General features: G+C 40.1%; 2 protein-coding genes across 2 annotated transcripts in view; one reads left to right on the plus strand and one right to left on the minus strand.

The window, feature by feature from the left end:
* Positions 1–1,319: 1,319 nt before the first annotated feature.
* utp11 (UTP11 small subunit processome component) lies at positions 1,320–5,047 on the minus strand. Its single transcript, XM_034697787.1, has 8 exons — positions 4,813–5,047; positions 3,817–3,878; positions 3,591–3,693; positions 3,362–3,481; positions 2,229–2,322; positions 1,973–2,103; positions 1,721–1,831; positions 1,320–1,593 (listed from the first exon to the last, which is right to left on the minus strand). Exons 1-8 carry the CDS (start codon positions 4,870–4,872, stop codon positions 1,510–1,512), a joined length of 765 nt encoding a protein of 254 aa, XP_034553678.1. The 5' UTR covers positions 4,873–5,047; the 3' UTR covers positions 1,320–1,509.
* A 7,928-nt stretch (positions 5,048–12,975) lies between these two features.
* The window catches only part of fhl3a (four and a half LIM domains 3a), a 35,393-nt gene continuing 22,896 nt past the window's right edge, over positions 12,976–25,472 (plus strand). Inside the window, exon 1 of the mRNA XM_034698760.1 lies at positions 12,976–13,561. The gene's annotated coding sequence lies outside the window, so the exon portion shown is untranslated. The remainder of the gene's footprint in view (positions 13,562–25,472) is intronic.

Here is a 25,472-nt window from a genome sequence, read left to right on the forward strand (position 1 = left end):
AGACCTTACATAAATCCATCATGAACAAGTTCTCATTTAGCAACGAGGGCAAAGGAAACTTCTCTTTAAAAGGCAGAAACCTTGGGCAGAACCAGATTCATTGGAAGCAACAACACCAGGCGTGAAGGGCAAGTGGGCCAGAGGAAAGAAGTCAAGAAGACATGGAAAGAAAAACACTTGACTTTTTAATGCACATGCTGGTATTAGTAGATCACACTGTGACGATGAATAAAACTGTGTCAACAACGTAACAACTTTCCTGTTTTTACTATGTTGAAATGTTTGCTGTACTGGCAGAGATAGTTTTATTTGAATCTCATTAAGGCTTCTGAACATGTGTATTTCTGCTAATGCACAGCTGCAGTTAATTAATAAAGGGTAATTTTAATTAAGGTGGGACAATTAGCAAGCATCAACAATCTATTGTTAACAATGATTGCTAGCCGACACCTGAATCAGACTTCATATTAGAAGCAGCAGCAGAAGCTACCCTGCTGTGACATGTGAAAAGTCAAATAGTGGTGTGCTGCAACAATGTGTGTCCTTTCAAGAAACCTCTACTTTCACCACTCAACACTGTCCTGCCTTACAAACACTGAAATGTATACTCAATTTAATTTCACCCCATTCATTACCAGAAGGTTCCCTAAAATAAGATAGTTACTTTCATAAACACCAAGTTTTAAGTCCAGCTTCAACTCCGATATGCACTGATTGTAGTGACCTTTTAATGGTCCCAACAATGTCTTTTACCCACAACTGAGGAGCACCTGAACGCAACTGCCTCATAAATTTGGCTTTGCAATGTCACTTCATTAGTTAAGACAACTTGAAGTCAACTGAGTGACTTGCTGCGAAACCTAGGGATGCCAAAGTTGTGTCCGTAAAAGTTAGAAATGGGACACGCCGTCTGCTGTTGATAGGTTTTGCACCTCCAGTCACCTCCATCTAGAGAGCTGCTGTTGAAACTCAAAACAGCAACATCTTACAGAAAACATTAGTAATACAATTATACTCTCAAATGTTGGATCATGATTGACTTTCACTCCACTTCTATGCATGTTCCAGCTGCTTTAGACACCAAAATATTTTCCCTCTGCTAGTACTGTGAAAAGGAACACCAATGCCATCTAGTGGCACAAAAACAGAGTACAATCACAACTCCTCAAAATCAACCCGGGGCCTCTGTATTTTCTCTCTGCATGGATTTCTCAGGTCTTTTAATAGAAAAAAAACCTAATGACTGTGGAATTCAAATAAACTACTGTCCTTAAGAGTTAACTAAGTATAAATGTGAGTAAATAAATCACAAAAATGTGTATTTTTATATTGAAATTGATATTTATTTGAAAGAAACTATAATTCATAGGTGTATTTACAAAACCGCAATGTTGCAACGATATTCAAACTCATAGATATATGCAATACTGTGATCTAGAGGTCCATTATTTCACCAGTATATCTTTGCAAAGTTAGCAATTTCTTCTTGGTATGATGATTGGTTCCCTTTCAGCGTTTCCTCCTGGCCTCAAACTTGTAGATTGCTGCTGCACCTGTTGTTTCCCTCTTTACCCTCACTTTCTTTGTCTTATCCTGTAAAGAGGGAAAAAGATCTCAGTGTTTAAGAGTTCCAACTTTAATACATATGAACAGAAATAGCTACAACACACAGGCATCTGAAATAGATTGTAAAGAAAGTCCTCTCTTTAAATGTCCTCACCTGTAGGTCTTTACGAGTCTGAATCTTCTGGCTGATCACATACATTTTCTTCTCTCTGTCTATCCTCTGAGAGAGGATCTTATACTGGTGCTTCCTCTGCCGGGCCAACTTCTGCAGTTAAAGAGAGGAAAACAAAACACATCAGTGGGTTGAAATGCTTCTTTGGGTCATTATAACATGAACACAGAATGTATTTATATTTAGGAATTCAGATGTATCCCTCACAGATCAACATTCATTACAAATACAAACCTTCACAGTTTCAGGTTCTGCAGCTGCCTTGATGACCTTAGTCTCCAGAGTTTCCAGAGTTGGTCTGTTGTACACTCTGTCCAGCAGCTCAGGAGCCGTGTTCAGGTGGTTCGCCAGGTCAAATGATACCACTGGCGAGACAAAGTAAAACTCCAGGTAAATCTTCTCAGCTTACAAAAGACCTTTAAAGAATTCCAAAACACGGATGTCTCATGGTACCAGATAACAAAAGAATGTTATATACTTTCATAAATACCTTCTTTCTTGGTATCAACAAAAAACGTATGCTTGTTTTTTTGTTTGCTGTCTGCATCCAGAAGATGAAGCTCTCCTTTTAGCCTCTCAATTTTCTGAAAACAAATATTAAACATATAGAAGATGACAGGGAGCGAAAACAAGAGCCTTAGCTAATGAGGTGTCAACAGTGGGAGGTTGGTAATGTAATAGTTTCAGTAAAAACTTCAACTTTTGGTAACTCAGTTAAAATGCTTCTTAAAGCAAAAAAATGGTACAAACCAAAGTGTTGGATTTTTGGCAAATAGTGTGCTTTTAATGAGTAACTTATTGAAAATGGTTCAACTTGAAGTGATTTGATCAAACTTGTTTGTCTTTTCATTGTTGTGCAATTTATAAGTGATTGTTCGTGTGGTGACTGTGGCTGATTTTGAAACCGCCTGCTTCATACTACCTATGTAGTATGCAGTACTGCGTTTGAATTTAGTATGTAGTATGACTGCCCTGTTGGATCTTTTTGCAGTATGCTGGGTCAGGCATCGCCGGATTTCTGGTTTCGAAAAAGCGGAAGTAAACAACGACCAAGCTGATAGCGAAACTGCTTCTTTAACATCTACTTATAATTAAAAAAGTTAAGGAGTTGTTTATATGGAATTTCATAATTTTCACATCACCTAAAAACTAAGTAAATGCTGTCATATACAGAAAAAAAAAAGAAGCATAACATCAGCGCAGTGTATTGTGGGAAACAGTACGCGAGTGAGACTGGTTTGATACATACTGAGAAAATTCCCTGAATCAGAACCACATTTGGGAAGTTTTGGCATCTGGCAGATTGTGCTCTTGCTCACACACTACATACTGAATTTTGGCCGATTCAGTACGTACTGCTAGTATAGTGGGCGGTTTCGTAAACAGCCTATGTTAAAATCGAATATACTTCCAGGTACGATTTCCAGCATGGATACCAAATAATAAGTACTTCAGTATTACATGATATTACAGGGAAGCTCCATGTCACTAAATAATAACCTAGGATAGAAATGAACATTTTCTTTCACCACCAATTATGTCAGTACCTTTACTGCTTTGTGGACAAGTACTTAGCTGTATGTGCATTAACACTATTACAATATTACTGACTGATAACCTCACCTTAGCTTCTGCAACTCTTTTCATCTCCACATATTTGATATCCTGCGTCCTCATCATTTTCTTCTGCTCTTCCGTCACCTCCTCCTCCTCCTTCTCTTTTTTTGCAACATGAACTCCATCCTGTCAACATGTCACATTAATTAATAATGCGTAAAAATAACTAAAGTTAAGTACATTCATTTTATCAAAAATGTGTGTCCCCTTACTCTTGATATGAAGCCAATCTTACCTCCAGCTGAGAGCTGATCATCTTATGATAAAACTCATCTGGATTCTTGTCCAGAGCTTTCTTTCGTAGAGCTGCAAGAGTGTTTTGCTTCTTGTGGTAATCACTAAACAACAAAAACAAAGGAGTCATAATCGCGAGAGGACATTTATCACTATATTAGCAACAACAAATTACTTAAATGTTGTTTCACATGTGTGAAGAAGTAAAATATGCAATTTCAACTCACTCTGCTCGAAGTTTGTAGTCCTTCTTCTTCTCCAGCAATCCCAAATTTTTCCTAAAACCAGGCTGTTTAAAACAAAATGATAGTTAGATCAATCATTTCACTGACAGTTAAAGTATTAAATACTGCGTATGTTACAGGAGCATAATATTCAATCAATCAATCAGACTTTATTTATAAAGCGCTTTTCATACAATGACATTGTTACACAAAGTGCTGTGAATAGAAACAACTTAAAATAGAATAAATTAAGAAAAAAATTCCAACCCCAGCCCCGACCCCAAACCCACCCCACAATCCTAAGTTTAAGAACACAATATATGCAACAATAGTAATGAAAACAATAAAAAATAAAATAAATAAATAAAAAATAAAAAAAGAAGCTGCTGAACTAGCTGAGGAAACGCTCTCATGATGTATTAATGAGGAAACACTGGAGGTGAAATAAGATGTTAAAACTCAAAACAGGAAATTAAAATCCCCAAAATAAAATTTCTAAGATAATAAAACACTAAAATACTAAACCATTAAAAGAAAATAAGTTGCTATACTTAAAATAAATAAATACATAAATAAATCAAGTAGAATAAAAGTGACTAAAATTTGAACTAGTTAATAAATAAATAAACAAACAAACAAACAAAAAAATAAAACTGTTAAGAATAAAACTAAGTCTTAGTTCTTACTTTTGGTACAATTAAAAGTCCACTACCTGAAGACCTGAGGGCTCTCACTGGCTCATATGACAAAAGCTAATCTGATAAATAAGAAGGGCCAAGACCATTAACAGATTAAAAAACCAATAAAATCTTTTCTAAAAGATACTGGGAGCCAATGCAGAGACTTTAAAATTGGTGTTATGTTGGAGCTCTCTTTCTGGTCTTATATTAAATGCCCTGGCTTGTTAACTGTTAGTAGAAAGCTTTAGAGTGTCACTAAACAGAGCATTTCATAAACAGGATGTAAGCTAACAAGCTAGCAAAACAGTGAAATGTTCACCTGAGATCTTTCATGGTGGTTTTTCTGTCGGGATTTCAGCGCTTTCCTGAACGAAGACATGGTGGAAAAGTGTCCTTGAATGTAATAGGGGAAAGAGTTCAGTCAAAGGGAGTATTTGTGGAGCTTTTATCTATCATGTATACACACAAATGTCCCCTTGCTGTTTCAGGTCTGGTGCTGCTTCCCTGGTAGCAGGACACGTGGGTTCCTGCCTCGTTGAAATTGAAGTGTAGTTTCGCTGCCACAGATTCGCAACTCATCTCCCCTCAAACACAACCGGATAAACGAACCATGAGCACGTGGAAAAAATTAATAAAAATACATAAATAATTTATTAACTTATTTTATTTGATAAAGAGCAGCAAGAAGGTGACTAAGTGGGTGTATATAGTAACATAACTGTTATACAATAAGTGTTGTGAAAGTGCGGAGTCACCGGTAGATGGTGCTGTTGTACACTTTTTAATCAGGCTATAAGAGGGTAGCAGAAACCTGCAGAACATCACTGTGAAATGTTACTATTGTAAAGTCAGTGTATAAGTGTTAGGCAGGCATTGACAGCATAAACATTTACACAATAGCTGTACTTAACAAGATTTTGAAATTTGTACTTGACCTGAGGTGGCTATTTGATACCTCATTGTACTCAAAGTACACATTTCATTTGAAAAAGTTGCACTTTTTTAACTCCACGACACCAACAGCTGAAAGGCTAAGGTGGATTTATGTAGCAATAGGAATAGGAATTTTATATGTAAAGCTAATTTCATTACACATAAGTTCAATGTGCTTTACATGGAGAATTAAAAACATAAAAACATTTTTCCAAAAAATAAATAGAATAAATAAAAACATGAAACATTAGATACACCAAACATACATCAGACACAGCAATTGTTGCTGCACGTGCATCCAGCCACAACAGTCATTTTATCATTCATAGGCTTGAGAAAATAAATATGTTTTGAGTCTTTTTTTTTAAAGTAGAGACATTTATATACACTACCAGTAAAATGTTTGGAAACACTTCTCATTCAAGGGTTTGTATTTATTCTAATTGGTTGAAACACTGTAGATTAATACCAAATACATAAAAACTATGAAAGAACATATATGGAATTATTTAATTAACAAAAAGTGTTAGACAAACCAGAATTTATTTTTTATTTTAGATTCTGTAAAGTAGCCCCCTTTTTTCCTTCATGACAGCTTTGCCCACTCTTGGTATTCTCTTAGTCTGCTTCATGAAGTGGTCTCTTGGAATGGTTTCTAATTAACATGAGCCTTGTCAAGAGTTCATTTGTAGAATGACTTGCCTTCTTAATGTGTTTGAGACCATCAGTTGTGTTGTTCAGAGGTAGGTTTAGTACACAATGGATAGCCCTATTTGACTTTTGTTGTAATCCATACTATAGAAAAACCATATTATCTTATAGTTTTGATGTCTTCAGTATTAATCTACAATGTCGAAAATAATTCAAATAAATAAAAACCATTGAATGAGAAGGTGTGTCCAAACCTTTGACTGGATATATATATAAAAAAGGATATTTAATTTGTTATAACCTAACAGTGGGTCATGTTCCAAAATCCAAGATCCACTGTCAACATTTTACTACCCTACAGTATAGTTATTTAAAAGGTCACATCTTCAATAGCTCGCATAGATGAGTCTCAGGTGTTTGTGCACCAGTTTTAATCTCCCATTACTGTCATTACTGTATGTTATTGTTTAGGTTATTGTGTTGCATATGGGTTCTTTAAGGCAGGTTTCTTTCTGACAGTACACTTTTTTCATATGAGGTCTTCAATCCATTGCCTCTCTATTTGTCTTCACTATAGTTAGGGCTCTGAAAGCTTTCTCTCTGTTGGAACTATGAACAAGCAATATTAAAATGAGGAAGTGGGAAATAATAACCTTTCAAATAATGACCTCATGCCATATCAGTTTGAAGCCCTATAATTTTTCATTTGGCTGAAATCAGAAAGACAAATGTGGCTTTTCTGAGCTTTTAGATACTAGTGAAGGGAAATTAGTTTGTTATTTTTATCCAAATAGTCGGTTAATGTAATTGGTATCTAACATTTCCAGGTTACATGAAGCCAGGCTTGGCACAGGACCAGTGAGGATAATCACAGAGCTGCTGATCTAATATGTTTTGGCTGCAGTGTAAATAAGCCAAATTGTATTGGTCATTTCATTGAGGGCTCGCATTTTCCAAAGCACACAATCAACACTAATTGGTAACAAGTTTCTGTTTTTCATACGTGGACATTTATAGAATGTTTCCATTGAGGTTTCAGACCCCTGTTTTGATTTATATCCAGACAATAGAGCTCAAGTATATCTTAAAACTTACACACACACTCAAACAGGTCATAAACTTATTTCAATTCAAACATTAAATTGTTTGGCTCTTACAGGTAGGACTGACAGGCTATAAAAATAAATAAAAAAACACACATAAAGACTCTCTGTATGCTTTTTTTTCATTCCATTTTAAGAGGACATAAGTGCAGCAGGAACCCAGAAGATGTACGGGTCATAGCTCCACTCTGGGGAAAAAGAATATCCACTTCCTGACATGATATTCTGGGTTAAGGGTAGACAAAGACAAAGCCACAACAGGCACTAGTCTCTTAATCTCACCCAGATCCTCAACTCTCTGTGTTTGCAAGAAGAAGCCAATAGTATAGCGAGTTATACTCCACTTAACAGGAATTTTCCCCCCATGGCAGCTCACTGTCCTCCCCACCGACCGCAAGGAATTTGTTTTATATGTGTGAGATTTGCCCGGCATGTAGAATGTTTTGCGGGTGATTAGACCGATGAATGGGATCAGTGTTTCCACATTATGTCACAGGCTTGTTTATCAGTCTGATGGCTAATGACCCCAATTCCTGTGAAGTTTCAGCCCAAGGCCCCGACAGATCCACTCGCCCACTAACACGTTTAACTAAGCAGACACAGAGAGAGAGCAGCCAGGATTTACGGGTTAAACGTCTGCTTTCTGACTTACTCAGCGCCTTGCTGTTTAAGTCATGAGAGTATTTATCGTTACTAGTGAAGTGCCTGGTGAGCCACGGCAGGGGTAAATACTACTTTGGAAATGTAGGAGGCCTGTAGCAAGCTGATGCAAGAGCAGGGTGACAAGAGGTTGTGGGTTTGTTCAGGGTCAGTAATGGAGGAATGCCTGCATGGGGCAGATGCAGATCCATTTGGTTTTCTAATGTGACCCTGTAAAAATAACACTGCTGACATATTGTAAGACGGCTGCATCGGGGCTGAGCTCAGGACTTTGGTATGTCTCCTCTGACCATGCTTGGTCTTCATCTACAGAAAGCCGCCAGGCTAGCCCAGTAAAAAAATGCAAGAGCCTGGAGTTTCTTCTGTACGGTCATTTAGCCGTGTCTCCTAAATCAGACAGCTGAGGAGGTCAGCTTGTCAAACATGTTGATGTTGGCATTGAATACAAATATGTACAACTATGAAAAGTCTTCACTTGCAAACAATTCTGAGGTACAAACATTAAGTACACTTTTCTGCTTCTTCATAACTTTGACTATCTCTGCTTTTACTATTGTATTTCTTACTCCACTACATCTCTATGTGATGCTTACACTTTCCTCATTACTTCTATGCAGCATTCAAGCAGTTTGAAGTAGTAAACTTGCTTTGACTACTTCAAAAGTGACATGATTACCACATTGACATAGCACTACTAACAATCAAATAGCATTTTTTGGCGCAAATCACAATAACCTCAAATTTGCACAATGAATGCATCAACAGAGCTTTTTCTTGTCTTCTTTAAGAAGTAGAGCATCTGAACGCTTCCTTCACTGCTTGTTACTGGACATTTCCAGCCTCACCTCCAACTGTTCCTCATCTCTTTACAATTCCCAAACCATACAGTAAGTGCACTCCGAGGTGGGATTCTCACTTAAGTCTCCTAACCACAAACCCTTGTAAAGGAAAAATTGTCTGCAATTAAGTGCCAGCGCGGTTGCTTATTTTCCCTGCTTGAGTCTTGAAGTGTATACTGTAGCATGACCTGTTTTATACACTAAACAATCAAGGTGAAGTGATGAGAAGTGGATGGGTTTCAGATGAGGGAAAATGTACTCCAAGTGCTCTTTAAAATAATCTATCAGCAGTATCTTGTATCAGATTGATCTTTAAGTTTGTCTTTAGAGGCAGCTTACGATTCGGTCTCTCTGAATCTTCTTCACTAATTTGTGACTTAATGTAAATGCATTTTCATAGTCATTAAGGTGCTTATGAGAATGTGTTTTGTGCATCACAACAGTCTAAAACAATGTGTTTTTATTACAGCAGCATGTTGGTTACCAAAGCACCATGGTGTGTGTGATTAAAACAGCCACATTATGGTAAAAGTTAATAAAGCAATATCACAAAAGAGGGCAATGAGGATGCAAGCAATGCGTCAAAGGTAATCACAGGTGTGCTGATACTCAGTGCTATAGTACTCCTTGTTGTGTGATATTGCTTTTATACAACAGCTCTACAAATGGCATGTAGTAGTGAACAGGAATTACCAATTACAGATTGCTAATGTACAGAGAGTAGGTCATGGTGTGAATTAGAATCCTGACAAACATATTAATCAACTGTCTTCAAGAAGTGATACTTAGTATGTGCATAACTCATTTCCCAGGGTTGATTTCCTATGCCTTTTCAAAATTATTTACCATTGTTGTAGGGTTTTGACCAATCAGAAACAAGTATTTAACACAGCTGGGTTATTAGTAAAGATGCTGGGTAATAACCATGGACTGTATAAAATATGGACATAGTATCCGTGACATCACCCATCTGTTCCTGAGAGCTGTTTTGAAGCCAATCGATGGCGGCAGCCATATTGGAAATGCAGAACTCAACCAGGCAATGTGTGACGTAAAGGGTCGGAGTGTGAGCCTCCAAGCAAACAGCTATGTGTTCCCGTCCGGGAGTCAAGTCATTCATGTCCTTATTTGGGCAAAAACTTGCAATCGTAATATCTTCTGAACAGTCACGTTAGAAAAACATTCACCCCCTGTACTGTACAGTGTGTGCCAATAGAGAGATTAGCTACATAGGGCCAAGCCGTTTTTTAAACCAGGCTGTAAACATGTTTATTAATACTGCAAAGATCGTCTTTTTTGAATTGGTGTCTATGTGATTTCCGGTATTTCTGCAGCCAGCTTCAAGCGGATTCTCGTTGAACTGCAGTTTATAACACTTCCGCATGGGCTTCATAGTTTGAGACCAGAGGTTGCTGCTTGGTAATAACTTTGTTTATTATGCAGCTGTGTTGAATACTGGTCTCTGATTGGTCAAAACTCCAAAGCAACAGTCGGTCATTTCTCAATAGCAAGCCGTTGCCATGAAGCAGACTACGTTGCTGCTCTAATCCCAGACTCCAGGGGGAAGAAATCTGGTACCCAGAACACCTAAAGGGAAGTAACACTTAAAGTTAAAAATCCAAGAATCAGAGCTCAATGATTTTGTCTTGTTCAATAACATTGTCTGAAGTAAGTGAAGAATGCCAGGTCAGTCTTGGACTCTGTGGAGGTGGTGGCTGACAGGAGAATTATGGCCAAGCTGTCGTCTCTGATGGACATTTATATATATATATTCTTTTTGAAATTCTTGTACTGTACACCTTCTTGTTTGTTGCTGTAACTCCGTGAATTTCCCCATTGTAGGAAGAATAAAGGAGTATCTTATCCTATCTTATCTTATCTCATCTTGTAAAGTACATGCTATTTAAAGGGACAGTACACAATCAGTTAAATTGGTCTGTCTACATTTTCTATAGTCGGAGTGTGTGCTTGAATGGTTATTTGTCACTGCCTGTTAGCCCTGTGATTAGCAGCAACATGTCCAGGGTTTACTCTGCCTCTTGCCCAATGACAGATAGAATAGGCTCCAGCCTCCTGTGAACCCAATGTGAAAAAGTAGTATAGATAATGGATAGATTTAACAGTTTATTGGTCTACTGCTCAGGGATGTGATTCTCATTAGAGCTGCTTTCACTAACTTGTTCCAAAACACCAAATCCGCGGAAGAGATTACGGTTAATCTTAAAGAACTCATTTGATCTTATTGATCATAACAGTCACCTGAGACGACACCTTTGCTGTTTGTGTGCTACTTCAAAGACTATGACGTGTTGAATTATCTTAAATAAAGTTAAGATTGGTTAGCTTTACACAGAAGAAATATTTTCCAGCTTCTATTTTTACTCAGTTAACCTCTGTTAACCTTTCAAGTTGTTTTCCAAAACTAAAACAAAGGGATGTTTTAAAATCATGATAAAAAGGCTATCATTAACATATTATATGAAGAAATAAGGAGGGAGTCATCGGACCATTTCAGCCACGGTGAATTGACAGGCATCTGTCCTCTAATTTGTTGCACAGAGTCTGACAGGACCACGCCTCAGAGTGTAAAATTAGAATTTATAATTAGGGGGTTGTGGGGGTACACAGGGGTCAGACCAGTTTGTATCTGACTCTCTGAGTTGTCACAGGATCATTACAGATAAGAGTCACATTGGCCAATTAAGTAAGAAAACGAAACAGATAACTTTTCTTTAACAGATGTCAAACAAGTTAAAAATCAAAGAAAAATCAATAAATGAAGCTTTCTTATTCTAATGTTTGTCTTTGTGATACTTTGCATGACTGACTCAGACATGTCTTACCACAGCTGATAAGTCTCCTATCTGAAAAACATGAGTATTGGTGTTTCCCGGCCGATTAACTCTCATAACTTATGTTGAATGTTCATGGTGACTACAACCTTATACCCCTACTGTTACGGGAAACAGTAAAACAATGCTATCTGTCATCCAGGGTGTTGCCAACATGGTTCTATCAAGTGGGCACCTACTGCTTATCAGCAGTGACTCAAATGATCAGATGTGACAAACCTTCCATGTATGAAACTGCGGCAACCAGCTGCATCCAGGATGAACGTCCCTCCCACGGGTTGAGTCATGAAATAATGAAACATCACGGAGAAAGGACAGACTGTAAAAATAAAAAAAATAAGGAAGTGAGATTTACCACCAGGGTTCTTTACCGTTTGTTAAAGTAAGAGTGCATAAGGGTCATTGAAAAGCAAAGCTCCTACATTCAAGACTGATATGAAAGCTGAATAAGATAAGATAAAATATTCCTTTATTCTTCCCACAACAAGGAAATTTAAGTGTTACAGCAGCAAAGTAGACAGTGCAAAACAGTATAAAGCAAACAAGAGCAACTATTAAAAAGTTATTAGCAATTAAAATTAAAGAAGTAAAAAAAAGCATATCTTACAACATATATACACAACGTATATACACAACTAAATAAGTAAATTTACAAATATTTCCAAAACCAATGACATGGTGAAAAATGTGCACAGATTGTAGTCTAGGCATAAACAATGTACAGAACAGAACTGGGAAGATGGGTAGAAAGACATATTGCACATGTAAGAAGAGAAGGATGAACTGAGATGAAGTAATTATTGCACGAATGAATGCAAATATGTATCAATGGATCAAAAATTTAAAACAAAAATATCTTAGTTTGTTCATTGTTTATCCTTGAATATGTGCCTGATATGTAACATCATTAGGCATTAAACAGACATTAAACTAAACAACACTTTTATGACTAGATTATAAAGTGAATAACTCGGTCGAGGCAGACGGCTGTCTAACATGAGTCCGGTCCCGCTTAAGGTTTCTGCCTGTTATTAGGAAGTTGAGCAATTGTGACGTAAAGAGGCGGGCTTTGAGCCTCCTAGCCAACAGCTACAGTGTTCCTGCCTGTCAATCAAGTCAGCTGTGCCTCTCATTGGAAGACTAGCTTTGAAATTGCCTCGTTAGAACCCCCCCCCCCCCCCCCCCCCCCCCCACACACTCAGGTGTCTGCTGATTGAGAAATTAGCTATCCAGACTACACTCGTCTTTTGTACCAGGCTGTAAACATGTGTATTTCTGCTGTAAAGATCGTCTTTTTCCCATCCATGTGTATGTGGTTTCCGGTACTTCCGGAGCCAGCCTCAAGTGGATCCTCGATGAACTGCAGTTTTTAGCATTTCCGCATTGGACTCATATTTTTAGACCGGAGGTTGCCGCTTGGTGTTACATAACTTCAAATAACTGCCAGTTTGTGTATGTCTCTCTAGATGTTGGTTGAGTTATTGCTTCATTAATAAGCTTAATCATTCTCCAAAACTTGTTTAAAAAGGTGCTGAACTCAGGCCAACATAGTGGCCTTCAGTCCCTTATTCAGATATTTAATGACAAGCAGGCTGGGCCAATACACCAATACCAATAGGAACTTTATCATATTAGAAAATACTTTGAAAGAGCGGCAACAAATAAAGAGGACCCTCATGGGTCCTTCCATCACTCTCTCCAGTGCATGGACTCCTCTCTGGTCTCGTTTGAAGTCGCTGGAAAAGAGGGAGGGAAAAAAAGCTTTTTAAGGGGGGCGGGATCTTGTGACTCACCAGCAACTTCCTCAGTAGTAGGACAACTGTAGCCGGCAAGCTGCATCATTCTCCGCCGCAGAGATTTGACTACTGTCAGAAGAAACTCAGAAAGTTTTACAGCTGGAGGGCGACGCGCGCGAGCTGCCGGAGTAGATAGCAGCGAAGTGATTCCAGTCCTGATCTGAGCGCGCGAGAGGGAGGCGGTGTGCCACTGTTGTCTCTAAAGGTGCCTCCTGACTTCAGACAATACTCCTGGTAGGAATCCACTTTTTCTTTTAAGGGCGAGCTCCACTTTTTAAAGTTGCAAGTGTGTGTGTCTTTGACCTTAGTGGGGCTTCAATAACCACTGAAAACTTTTAGTCCTTAAAGTACATTTGAAGTCAATAACAAGTGTACCTCATATGTCATTAAAGTGACTGTGGCTGATATTTCAAATAAAAATGAATGACATGTTGAATCAATGGAAGTTTTATTCGTTTAACTCTAAGATAACAAAAATAGGGAACTTGTTTTTTATTTAATATGAATGAAATTAAGTGTTTATTATCCAAAGTTTGCAAAAATTAACAGTTTTTATTACTTATTATTAGTCACTATCACTATTAATACAAGCAGCATTGTGGTACAGTTAAATGCACAGTATTTATGATCTTTAAACAAATAGTTTTACACTGTATTTACTTTAAACGGTTCATTTTGAGGTATTTTTTCTGTTTATGTTAAATTAGTGAGTGTAAATGATTACAGCATGCATGGGCTTGACGTTATGACAAGGCTTGATGCTTCACACCTTAGTCAAACACTCTGCCTGGGGTTAAGCCTGACAAAAAAAAAAGAACCATTTCCTGTGTCAGGTGAGGGGAGTCTAGACTTTTTGGGTGGTTTTCTTGCTTTCTTTGTTTGTGTTTTTTTCTTTTCCTCTGTCACTATCTACAGCCTCACACCTGCACTTACTTCCCTTGTTTTACATAATGCACACACAATACACATACAACACACACACACACACACACACACACACACACACACACACACACACACACACACACACAAGCAAAGAAACAAAAAAGATAAACAACATCTCGTCCTTGGAGGAGCAGACTGCATTGGATTGTGTGACCCACTGAACTGTGTGCAGGAAGGATTAAGGAACAACTGTTGTGTCACAGAAGCTCCCAGCTGAGCGGTGTGTGAAGGCCTCAGAGAGCAAAGTCCCTTAGGCTAAACTTGACTCTTCTCCGACAGCAGGAAGTGGGCAGTGTGTGTATTTGTGTGTGTGTGTGTGTGTGTGTGTGTGTGTGTGTGTGTGTGTGTGTGTGTGTGTGTGTGTGTGTGTCTGGGAAGGGTGTGTCTGTGCTGCAGCTCCTAGGTTTGTTTTGGGCGGACATCATCACATCACAGTAGTAGTCGTAGTAGTTAAGTCATCCTCATGACGTTTGGTTAGTGTCTCACCTGTTGCGTCATCCAGGTGTAGTGAGGGGAAGGGCTTGGCAGATGGAAGAATTCTATCAAGATCTCACATGAGTCAAATTAAGTTATTACAAAAAATAAATCATCATGAAACAGCTCTTTAGACAATAACAATCCGGATATGTTTTGTCTTGTTCCACTCTGAAGTAAACTGAGGACGCAAAAGAAAGAATGTAAAAACTAGAGAGTAGTTTTTAGGATTTTAGCTTCAGGGCGTTTTTTTAGCATATGATGAGCTACCTGTTCTGACAGATCTCTAAGAATCAAAAGAATTGGCTTTGAATTTGAGCTCAGACTTTTTTCAATCCAACATACAGACACTAAGTAAGGTTTAAAATATTCAAACAAGAGAAGTATGTCCACATGGGGGCATGGAAATCAGATGTTGACACAATAGGATGTCATTTTCACTCATTTATGTCTCATCTAGTGATGCCTGGCTATCAAAATGTCTCTCTCTCTCTCTCTCTCCTGTTTACCTGCTCGTGCTTCATTTTGTCCGTCTGTGTTTGATAGCGCAAAGTGGATTCATCATAGCGATTTCGCCTTCTACTTTTGCTACAAATAAGGCCAACACAGGCAAGGAAACAGAAGGAAAAATGTAACAACACCTCCTCAAAACAAAGAGATGAAAGACTCGCAAACACTCAGTTGAGATTAAGTGATCTGCATATTGGGGGATAAATAAATGTTTGACATACACCTTTGTCCACAAGAGTGATCCATTAATCCATTGCTTAGATGTAGACATAGAAACAGTAAGTGATAGTGACACACTTATTGAACATTCTTGATCAATCTACCTTGTAAATAAATACTCCAATTGTGTCATATTGAAGACTTTACTGTATTTTACTACAAATATCAAACCTTGGAGGGATTCACTCTCTTAGGCGTCATGCTGTGCTTTCACAACTGACAGGTTGTTCATTCAAAAACTAACTTGTAGAAATAATCCCCTCACATCCAAAAGCCGGTCATCCTGTCCTATTTAGCATCTGGGAAGTTTGCCTCAACAAAACCCATGGGCTGTGTAATGTATTTGTTTGCTTTCTTCCTCTTCCTCTCTCTCCCTCTCTGTTTCATTGACCGTGGTCACATTCTTCGGAGGTCTCAGTGTTTTCCAAAAGGTTTGCCCCGCGTGGTGGTTGGACTCGGGCCAGCTCTGAACTTGCAGTGGGACTGCAACTAAATGACTCGGACTGGTCGGGGCTGGTTTTATGGGTTGGCATCGTTTGAATTCAGGCCAACCATAATGATGGAGAATTGGCGGTCAAGTGTTTGCAGGTGGTTAGGGGGCAGAATTTAGATTTGACATTCTGCAGCTGTTTGTCTCTCCACGGTGTTTGAAAGGACACCGGACACAGTTTGCATTGTTTGTTTTGTATCATTTTCTGGCACATGCTGAATCTACCTCATCTTTTAACTTCAGATTGTAATCCTTTACATGCTTGATTTTGCTGAATTGACATTTTTAAATCTAAAAATTTGAACATTCCTTTGCTTCTCTTAGCGTGCATACCTCAATTCTTCCTTGTATTCAAGTGATTCCAACCATAACTAAACAATGCAACTAGATCCAGCTTTTAGCTGCTCAGGCTGATTAAAACAACATCACATCTGTGCTACATGTGAGACCATAAAAGGGAATTTCTGCTTTGGTGTTAACAGAACCTTTCTGGCACAGATCTCTTAAAGCATTTTTGTGATCTGTATCAGTGAAAAACTTGTGGACTCATGCGCCTTTGGCTGTATATTTTCCTCATTAATCAGATATCCTTTTGAGTTTTTGACACCAAATCTTTTCCTGTTAGCCAGCCGCCTCTTCACTCGGCTGTGTGGGCACGTGGCTGGCAGCAGCAGTGTGTCTGGACTCCCTGAAAGGGGGGAAATGACCTCAGGTTTCCTGTGTGGGGATGGCCAGGTGCTGTGGTGTTATTGTGAGGAGTGCAAGACTTCCTCCGTGGATGCTTTGTTGGTAAACGTCTGAAACTTGATCCATGAGACAGGGCCCCTGTGGGAGGTAATATACCCCCCTCACTCACATACACACACACAATCCAGTCATCCTGCGTCTCTCTCCTTTTGTCTCTCCTTTCTCTCTCTCTGCACACTCACTGCCACACCGCTCACTCCATGTGGAAGTTTATGCACAGGGAACATAAACTTTATATAGGCGGCTAAGCAGTGTAAAAAGTCACTGACTCTGTGCTAATGGGGCAATTACATTCTTCAAGGGATACAATTACAGACCTATACCTAGCACTTACCTGCTACTCTCAAAGGAAGGGCTGTTTTCAAAGGAAATACCTAATTGTAAGCACAGAACTGGAGATGCCTCAAAACTACCCGCTTACTAGTTCAATACAAACTAATTGCATGTTATGAGAGAATGGGACTTACCTCGCTCCGCCTTTCACTACACCGTTTACCTCATGTGTCTGTTATATGTGTCACACTTTGCATTACTGATACTAGTGTTTCCTTTGCACTGTCTCATGTAAAAAACAGATGTTGTTTGGGTGTAAAATCACATCCATTCACATGCTGCATCATCACAATCTGTCATATTATGAACTTCTGCAGGATGAGAAGAAGCGTGTGAGTCAACCGTGACTGTTACCCTGCACCCTCGCCTAAAGGGAGGTGGGCAGGGTGTACAAATTCACAGGATTCACTTAGAGGTGATGCTATGATGCAAAAAAAGTGTGGCGGTTACCTCCGTCGTGTACCTAACTTGCCTCACTTTGCCCTTTGGAACAGGATCCTTGATAAACCTGTCTGTGGCTCCTTGGAACTCACGCACCTCTGCTGTGGGTAGACAGAGCCGTTGCCAAAAAAAAAAGCACATCTGTCCAGAATTGCCCAATCTGTTGACATCTAGAAGTTCTCCTGGGAAAACTGAACATTTCTACACAGGGATTAAGTGTAGCAAAATCCCTAAAAAAAAAAGCAAGACATCTGTGTATATCTTTTTGGTTGTATGGTCACATCAAGCAGCATGAAGCAGGGAGGGTAAGAGGGAAGTAGATATAAAGTCAGCAGACAAATTGCTGTGGCTTTCATACAACTGGTTTTGTGACGTGTATCTTTAATTCCCACAACTTATGGTTACGTTGTGCTGTGGCTAATGGATAAATCACAGGATAACCTATGGTTAATGGAGGCACTTGAGAGGAAAAATCTTGGTTGAGGAGGTTCTCCGATTCACAGAGTAATAACATGTTGTGTTACCCTGATGGATCTCTGCTTACGGTGAGATGTCAAAGCACAAAGCCAAGGCTTACACTTCATACTGCAACTCCACATCTTCATATCTGGGATGAGAGACTGGTTTTCTGCTGGGGCATTTTTATTACTGAGGGAATCACTGGTACACTAACCTACTATTACCATAGCTTCTGTAAGAGCTGGATCAGTTGAAATTGCTTTCTCTGACTGATACCCCAACAACACCCAACATCTTTGAATCAGGGGTTGTAATTCAAAAAAAGCTGCTTTCCACTGCAGCAACTTTCCTCTGGGACTGTAGGAACTATCTGTTTCCAATGAGTAGGAAAAAAGTTCCAGGAACTTTAATTTAATCTTCAAAAGGCGTTTTTCGACCACAGGAACTTTACCCCAGAACTAGGGACTTTACCCCTGAGCTACGTGCGTTTCGACCGGGGGAACCAGGGTCTAAATTTAGTTCAGGGGTAGATAATCTCCCCCCTGAAAAGCCCCTGCTTGGGGGATAGTACTTTTCAAAGATCCTGGGACTTTTGGTTGAACATAACAGTGTTTGTGGAGTTTACACAGTTGTTGAAACACAGAGGGAGTTCCTGGGAATGCATACTAGCTTAGTTTTTTATTAAGATTTCAAAATATTATTTAATATACATTTTTTTTCTCCATGCGTCACTGGCCTGATTTGCACTATCTACCCAGGACTTCAGCTCACGGTCAAAACGCAGACAACAATGGGGGCACAGGAACCTTTTAGTTCCGGGGAAAGTTGCTCTGGGGACTGAAAGACCCTGGAACTCTTGGTCGAAATGCAACTAAAGGGTCTGGGAGAGTACTTCTTGAAGCTACAGGTGGGCCTTGCATCACTTGGCATTACTGATTGGTTGAATGCTGGTAGCGTTCAGACGCTAGGCAGAGCTAGAGACTGAGTAGAAGAGCTGAGTAAAAAAATGATTCATCAATGAATTGCAATATTTAGTTTTTCCAATTCAATATACATCCAGACATCATGGAATCATATATTTGTGCTGTAATGAAGTCCCATTCCTGTGGGGGCCGCTGTACTGTGATTAGCATCGTACAGAGACCCCTCTTGACTGTTGTTGTTTTGGCAACAAGGTAGCGATAGCAGCAGGAAGTGATGTAAAGTCAGCACCTACAACATTCAAAGTCAATAGAAATCATGTTGTGTATAAGCTCTGTGTGGCTGTATTAAATATGATGAGCTTGTGAAACCATTTGAGCCGACACCAAGGCAAGGTTGTAGCTAAAGCTAGACCCCAAGAGCGCAAACGTATGCAGCTTCAACTCATTTGTCTGCAAACTCAGTCACTAAAGTTAGCAGAGAGTGGCACCTTTCAAGCGATGGAGCCCCTTTGTAACTGTACACTTTAGAGCATACTGTGACCCGGAGAATTGAAATGTGAGGTTCTACACAACACCCAGCCCCGGTGAGAAGATCATCTGAAAAAACATTGAGTGCATGGGGTTTACCAAGAAAAGATCCATGCATGTAACTCCAGAAACCTTTGGGAAACAGATGTGGCTTTTCACACATGAGCATTAATTTGACTACTTCTGAAGCGGCATTTTGATCATGTATGAAATGCTGACAACAACAAGCTGGAGGAACCTTTTAGTCACTTGAAAATAAGCTACAGGGACTAAAGAGTGTCGGGAACCTTTGGCATAAATGCAGCTGAAGGGAGACAGGAAGCATTGGGTGGAGACGATGATGATGATGATGATGATGATGATGATGAAATGCATTAAAGGGCTGTGGGTCAGAGTCAAACCTTGGGCCACTGAGTCATGGATTGTTGTTTCTCTGTATGGTGCTCCTGCTAAACTGGCATCCCAGAGAGGTTTTATTTTCTGAACTGGCAACACCGTCATCCCTCCTGTTGGACTTTTCTCGTACACTGGCTTAACTGGGTGATAATTTGAGACCATGGGGCATGCAGTCTTTAACCACACAGTGATACACAGCAGGTCTCAAACAAGGCAACAATACCTCAGGCTGAAAATGACACCTTTCAGAACACTAAACCCAAAAAAGAGTGAGCTGTTAACGAAGTATTTCTCCACACCAGCATGCATGCAGGACCCTGTTCTCATAACAGATGTCTTGGAGGGATAATTCCGCCTTGGCACTGTGCACACACGTGTTGTTTGGTCCACCATACCACTCCCGTATCCCCACACTCACCCCCTGCCGCTGTGGGAGTTGTGTCTTTATATGGCTAGTAACTTCAGTTTGCCGCAGTGCCAAATGCATTAGTGTTGATTGCTTCCCAAACACTTTATGGGGTTGGCTCCCACATCTACGAAGAATGAACCCAGACTGTGACATCATTGGCAAAGGAAGTGCAGTCATGAGAATGTGGGTGTTAATGGCAAGGTGTCTGCCTTCAGTGTGTGCACATTTTTATTCAAGTGTGTGTGAATGTTCTCTGTGTTGCACAACTGTTTAAAATCAGAAGGACCTGACTTATTGGATTGCACAGAAAGCTGCTGCATGTTCTGATGAGCTGTGTGTTATCTTGTCACCGATAGATACAAGACTTGTTTATTTGGGGTGCAGCTGTGAGCGAGAGCATTCCCCTCGCTGAAAGTAAACACTGTTAAAACGCCTGTTCTGCATGATGAAACTAGCAAGCGATCAAGAATGTGCCTCCTTACACAAGAGGTCTTGCACCACGTCTGTCTCATCATTGTTCTTTTCTCTGAGTGTTTTTTTCCTGCTAGTATTTACAGGCAAAGGCACACACACTTTATTTCACCCTCTAACTTTCAACTCTTATGGTTCTGGTGGAGAGACAACAGTGTCTACAGAGGAGGCAGGCTGAGACAAGCCAGACTTGCTACATACACGGAGGTGTGGATTCATGTCAGTCAAACACAAAAAAAAGTGCACTTGGCACAGCTTGGGCAAACTTTGGTACTAACTAGTGAACTCCCAGTTGCATTGAGTACAAGTAGACAGCAGCAGGGTTGCTCCTTAGCCACGCTTTCTCTCACTTTCATTGACCGGCCTTCGATTGGGGCATTGGAGGAGCCATAAATGGCAGAAAGTGTCCTTGGTGTGGCTATAAAATGATGCCAGCTCCTCGTAGAGAACAAAGGAGGGTTTTCTTGCCGTCTTCATCTTCAGTCGAAGTTAAGAAAGACAAGGAGTAGGATGCGATGAGGAGAGGAGTGGCCTGAGCACACTACTATTGCCTGCAGGCGCATCTGTCGACGGGCTGTCACAGAATAGCGTAATCAAAAGACAAATGCAAGTGTACTCTGTTCGTTACACCCCTCAATCTTGGAAAAAAAAAAAGTGTGCAGCGATTATTTACCCTTATCACAACAAACGTACACAAGAGAAAGAACATGTTGTGACTCCCCCCAAAGGACCCAGAGTTAGCTCTTGTTCACCTTATGTAATTTAAGTTCTTGAGAGTGTTGCAGTGAAGTAATTAAAGTGAAGTACTGCTTTGTTTGACAGTGTTTTCACAACCAGAAGATCTAACTAAGCACAGGATTCGGATGTAACTCAGTCCAGAGGGAAATCAGAGCATTTTCTTTCAGCACAATTACCAAATGATTCACAGACTTCCTTTGATGGAGAAACTTGTGCTGGTGCGTTGACTGATCCTTAGTATCCTCTGCTTTTTGTAGACCCTCAAAAAGATGCGAAAGAGATTTTTATCCAGCTTCATAAGTCCATGGATGTGAGTTTGGAAATCACCTACTTCCAATTAATTTTTTCCCTGTTATACCTTTCAAACATGTCTACTTTCTTCATGCATTAAGATATATGGAGCTAAAAAAAAACTCAGTGATAAACGATAGCCATGGCCTAAAAAAGCACTTTTATGTCTGCAGAAAGTCTCTCATCCTGCAATTCAAACCTTTTATCAAGTGGAACATCACTACAGCAACAACAGACCCTCTGCACTTCATAAAGTCCTTAGACAGGTGTAGATTTCACTTCTTAAAGCTTGAGATAGTGTTGTGTACTTTGGCTTATCTTAGCCTTAAGTGTTCCTGTATCTTTCTCTGTAGTAATTCCTAGAAATGAAGCTGTCACTAAGATGTTGGAGAAATTATGTGACAGATACTGACCCCTCTAGATGTGGCAGATGATGTAGTGTATATGTCTCGGGCATCCAGCCAAACCACCTACAGGGATGGTGCCTGACCACATTAGCAGCAGCATAGTGCAAATGTAACACGTCTCTGCCATCAAGCTGCATATAGGCGATATATATAAATGGACATAAACTGCTACATGCTGACTCGCCAAGAAGTGGATGCAGGTTGAATAGGAGGCAGACTGCTGAGTCATCAAGGAACAGTCAAAATGTTTCAGTCAAATCAGATTTAGCTATTTAAAGGTATGTTTAACTCTTAAATCTGCCTAAATGAGCCCCATTTTTTACCTTAAAGAGGCACATGTATCAGAGTTCTCTACAACACAAGCTGGACATTCAACTTCTCCTGCCTAGTTTCAGAAATGATAGACCACCTCTTCCCTTTTTTTTAGCATTATCATTCAACAGAATGAGGGATTTTAGTGAGCTAGTTAGCTAAAGTTAGCTATACCATGGCTAGCAGCTCCCAAGGCCCACCAAAGTAACATTTTAAACACTGATTTTTACCATGTTGCTGCTTTATTCAGTGTTTTTAATTACTTTGCTGCTATGCAGAAGACTCAGCCCTTGGTAAAAACTCTTGTGATGATAAACACAAAAGGAGTCCTTACACTGGAGAACCCAGAAACAAGCTACAGGAAACCTTATTTCCTTCAGCAATGGAAGAGTGCTGGAAAAATGGATTTCTTTCCCAAAAATGTAGATCTACTTTATTCAGTACTTTTAATGGTTTTAATCATGGGGTGCGTTTTTTTTGGAGAGGAGACGTCCCCTTCCACTCGGGGTAACAACCATTAGCAATGAACCCTGAATGGACGTACGGTGACACCCTGCCATGTTGTCAATCTGTTGCTAGAAAGCAAAAGTAGAGATTTTGTCCTGGCAAATTGCAAGTTAGACAGTTAAGGGGGTCCCAAATATTGTATTGGGACCCCCTCTAAAATTAGATGACACATCTCAAGGGGTTCATCCTGATAAATACATCTCTTCAAATCCATGTCATCTCATGGTGCAAAGAGAACTCTGTTCAGATTTACCCACTCAGCATTGATTAAAACCACTTGTTGTTTATTGGGTCGTGCATTTTCCCACCTTACTTAACTCAAGACTCTTCTTCCTTCTTGCTTTAATTCTTGCAAGAGTCTGGCAAACATCACCGAGTTGTTTTCCTCTTTACTTTTCCTAAGGTCCACCATACGTTTGTAATTCTGCCAGTGCTCTAATGGGCTTAAACATTCAGCTTCAAACCCAACCACATTCAGTGTTGGCAATGGAAATTAGATCAATGGGTAAAATGGGGGCCAGACGGTGAGCACAGCACAGCGAAGGGCCGATGACACAAGCACCATGACTTCACTGTGAAAGTATTCAACCCCCCTTTAAAAACCCCATCCCTCATCCTATTGCACACTTTCACAAGAATGGTGAGTGGAAACTGTTTAAGGTTTAATGACTGCTGAAGGAAAAAAACAGAAGAAAAAGTGTCCTATAATATGAAAGGCCATGCATAGTGATGGCCCCACCATGTGATGCATTGGGGGATCTGTCAGAGGAGTAATACAGTGCCTCTGCAGCAGCATTGTGTGCAAGTTGCAGCCATTAAGCGTTTACCATTCATCTACAAGCGCCACTGGACTCTGCTGGCGCAATAATCAAGGCAGAGCAATACATCCTGTGAATTTACATGATCCATGACGCACATTTACAGGTCGCTTGATGGATAACGAGGCTGTGGAGCTGTGACGAGAACCTCGTGCCTTGAGCTAGTTTCTCACTTTGTTTGTGTCTGTTTTATGTTCCTGCATCCTTGGGAAGCCAAAACTACTCCTTTTATAGGGAAGAGAAGCAGGATAAAAGCAGAATAAGGTCAGAGTGAGCCTGAGTCTTGGTTAATAGATTGAAAAAGATGGACAGGTCTGCTTAGGAAGCAGCATAATTCAAGCACACTATCAGTGTTTACCAAAGCACCTGTTTTCACGTCGTCCCTCCATTTAACAACTGCTGCTTGGGACTTTGCATTTTATCACTGATAATGAAGTAGGCGGGGAAGATGAATGGTGTTTTGCATGGCTGCATGATAAAGAGATCTCAGTGTCTGACAGTGGGAGATAAGGACCTGACGGATTGCAGGTCTGTTCTGGCAAAGTCGAGCAACTAGGTATAGGATTTCTGAACTTGAAGCTCTTAAGACTCAATGAACCACAGATAAATCCATTGAGATCCATTGTGTTCCCAAAGGAGTATTGCTTTTTGATACCGACGCTTATCAGTTTAAGATGAGTACATCAAGTACAACCACTCCATGGCTCCCCTACAATTCTACTGTGATGGATTTTTCCATGACCTGGTCACTGCTGTTTGTACACAATCCAATACTACCATTCTTGCAGTGGTGGTGGCTGCAAATGCTCAAAGCACACATGAAAAGTATGAAATGGTAACGCACAAAGATGCAAGATGTACAGGGCAGCAACGATAGAAAGAAAGGGGTAGATGGGTGTGCAAGTCAGAGACATGGAGGGTGGAAGCAGACCTGGGACGCATGGCAGCATGATTTATGGACACCTTTGAAGTGAGCTCATTCCAGCCACGCGGCCTGCCTGCTGCATTTCAAAGCAGGGACGTTCTCCTGGTGGTGCGGCGAGGGGGAGAAACGACCCTTAGGTCACTAACCTCCACCAATGTACGATGCTTATGCACTTCCCGTTTATGTGGCACTTCATCAGTGTGTGTTTTGGTTTCAAACAAGCAAAAAAATTTGCTGCACAGGCATCTAATGGACACATGACTCACTTCTCAGGAACCTACTTGGAGGTCAAAAAGCAAACAGGCTGAGTGACAAAGAAGAGAAGAAGGTGGTCTCTTGTCTGGAAATCGTAAAAATTGGGTCAGGAGGGACATTCTCCTCCAGACTCTGAGTGCTTTTCTCTTTTTGCTGCAGTGTGCAGAATTATCTGGGGGAATTTATAGTATCTTCAGTACAGTCTGAATGGAAAACCATCCCTTGCAGTTTAGTAGTCTCACCAATGGTGACATCATTGTTTGAGTAAGAAAAGCTTCCATCTTCAAAAAAAATGTCAACTGTGCAGAAGTCAGTCCGGGAATGTCAGTTAGGTCTGAAAAGTGATCTCTTCTGTCTTTGTTTAAACTCATTTCTCCAACAAATTCTGTGATCACATCAGCAGCAGAAAAGCTCAGGAATGTAAATGCAAGAGGTAATCACTGTGGTTTTTTCGTGTGACCCCTTAACTTTGTGTGCACATGTCAGTTCTAGGTAGAGGTGTGACTATACATGCACGTGGCTGCAGGTGTGTCCTTTCTCTGGGATG

This window comes from Notolabrus celidotus, chromosome 12, assembly GCF_009762535.1.
Source record: "Notolabrus celidotus isolate fNotCel1 chromosome 12, fNotCel1.pri, whole genome shotgun sequence".
Classification (NCBI taxonomy): domain Eukaryota; kingdom Metazoa; phylum Chordata; class Actinopteri; order Labriformes; family Labridae; genus Notolabrus; species Notolabrus celidotus.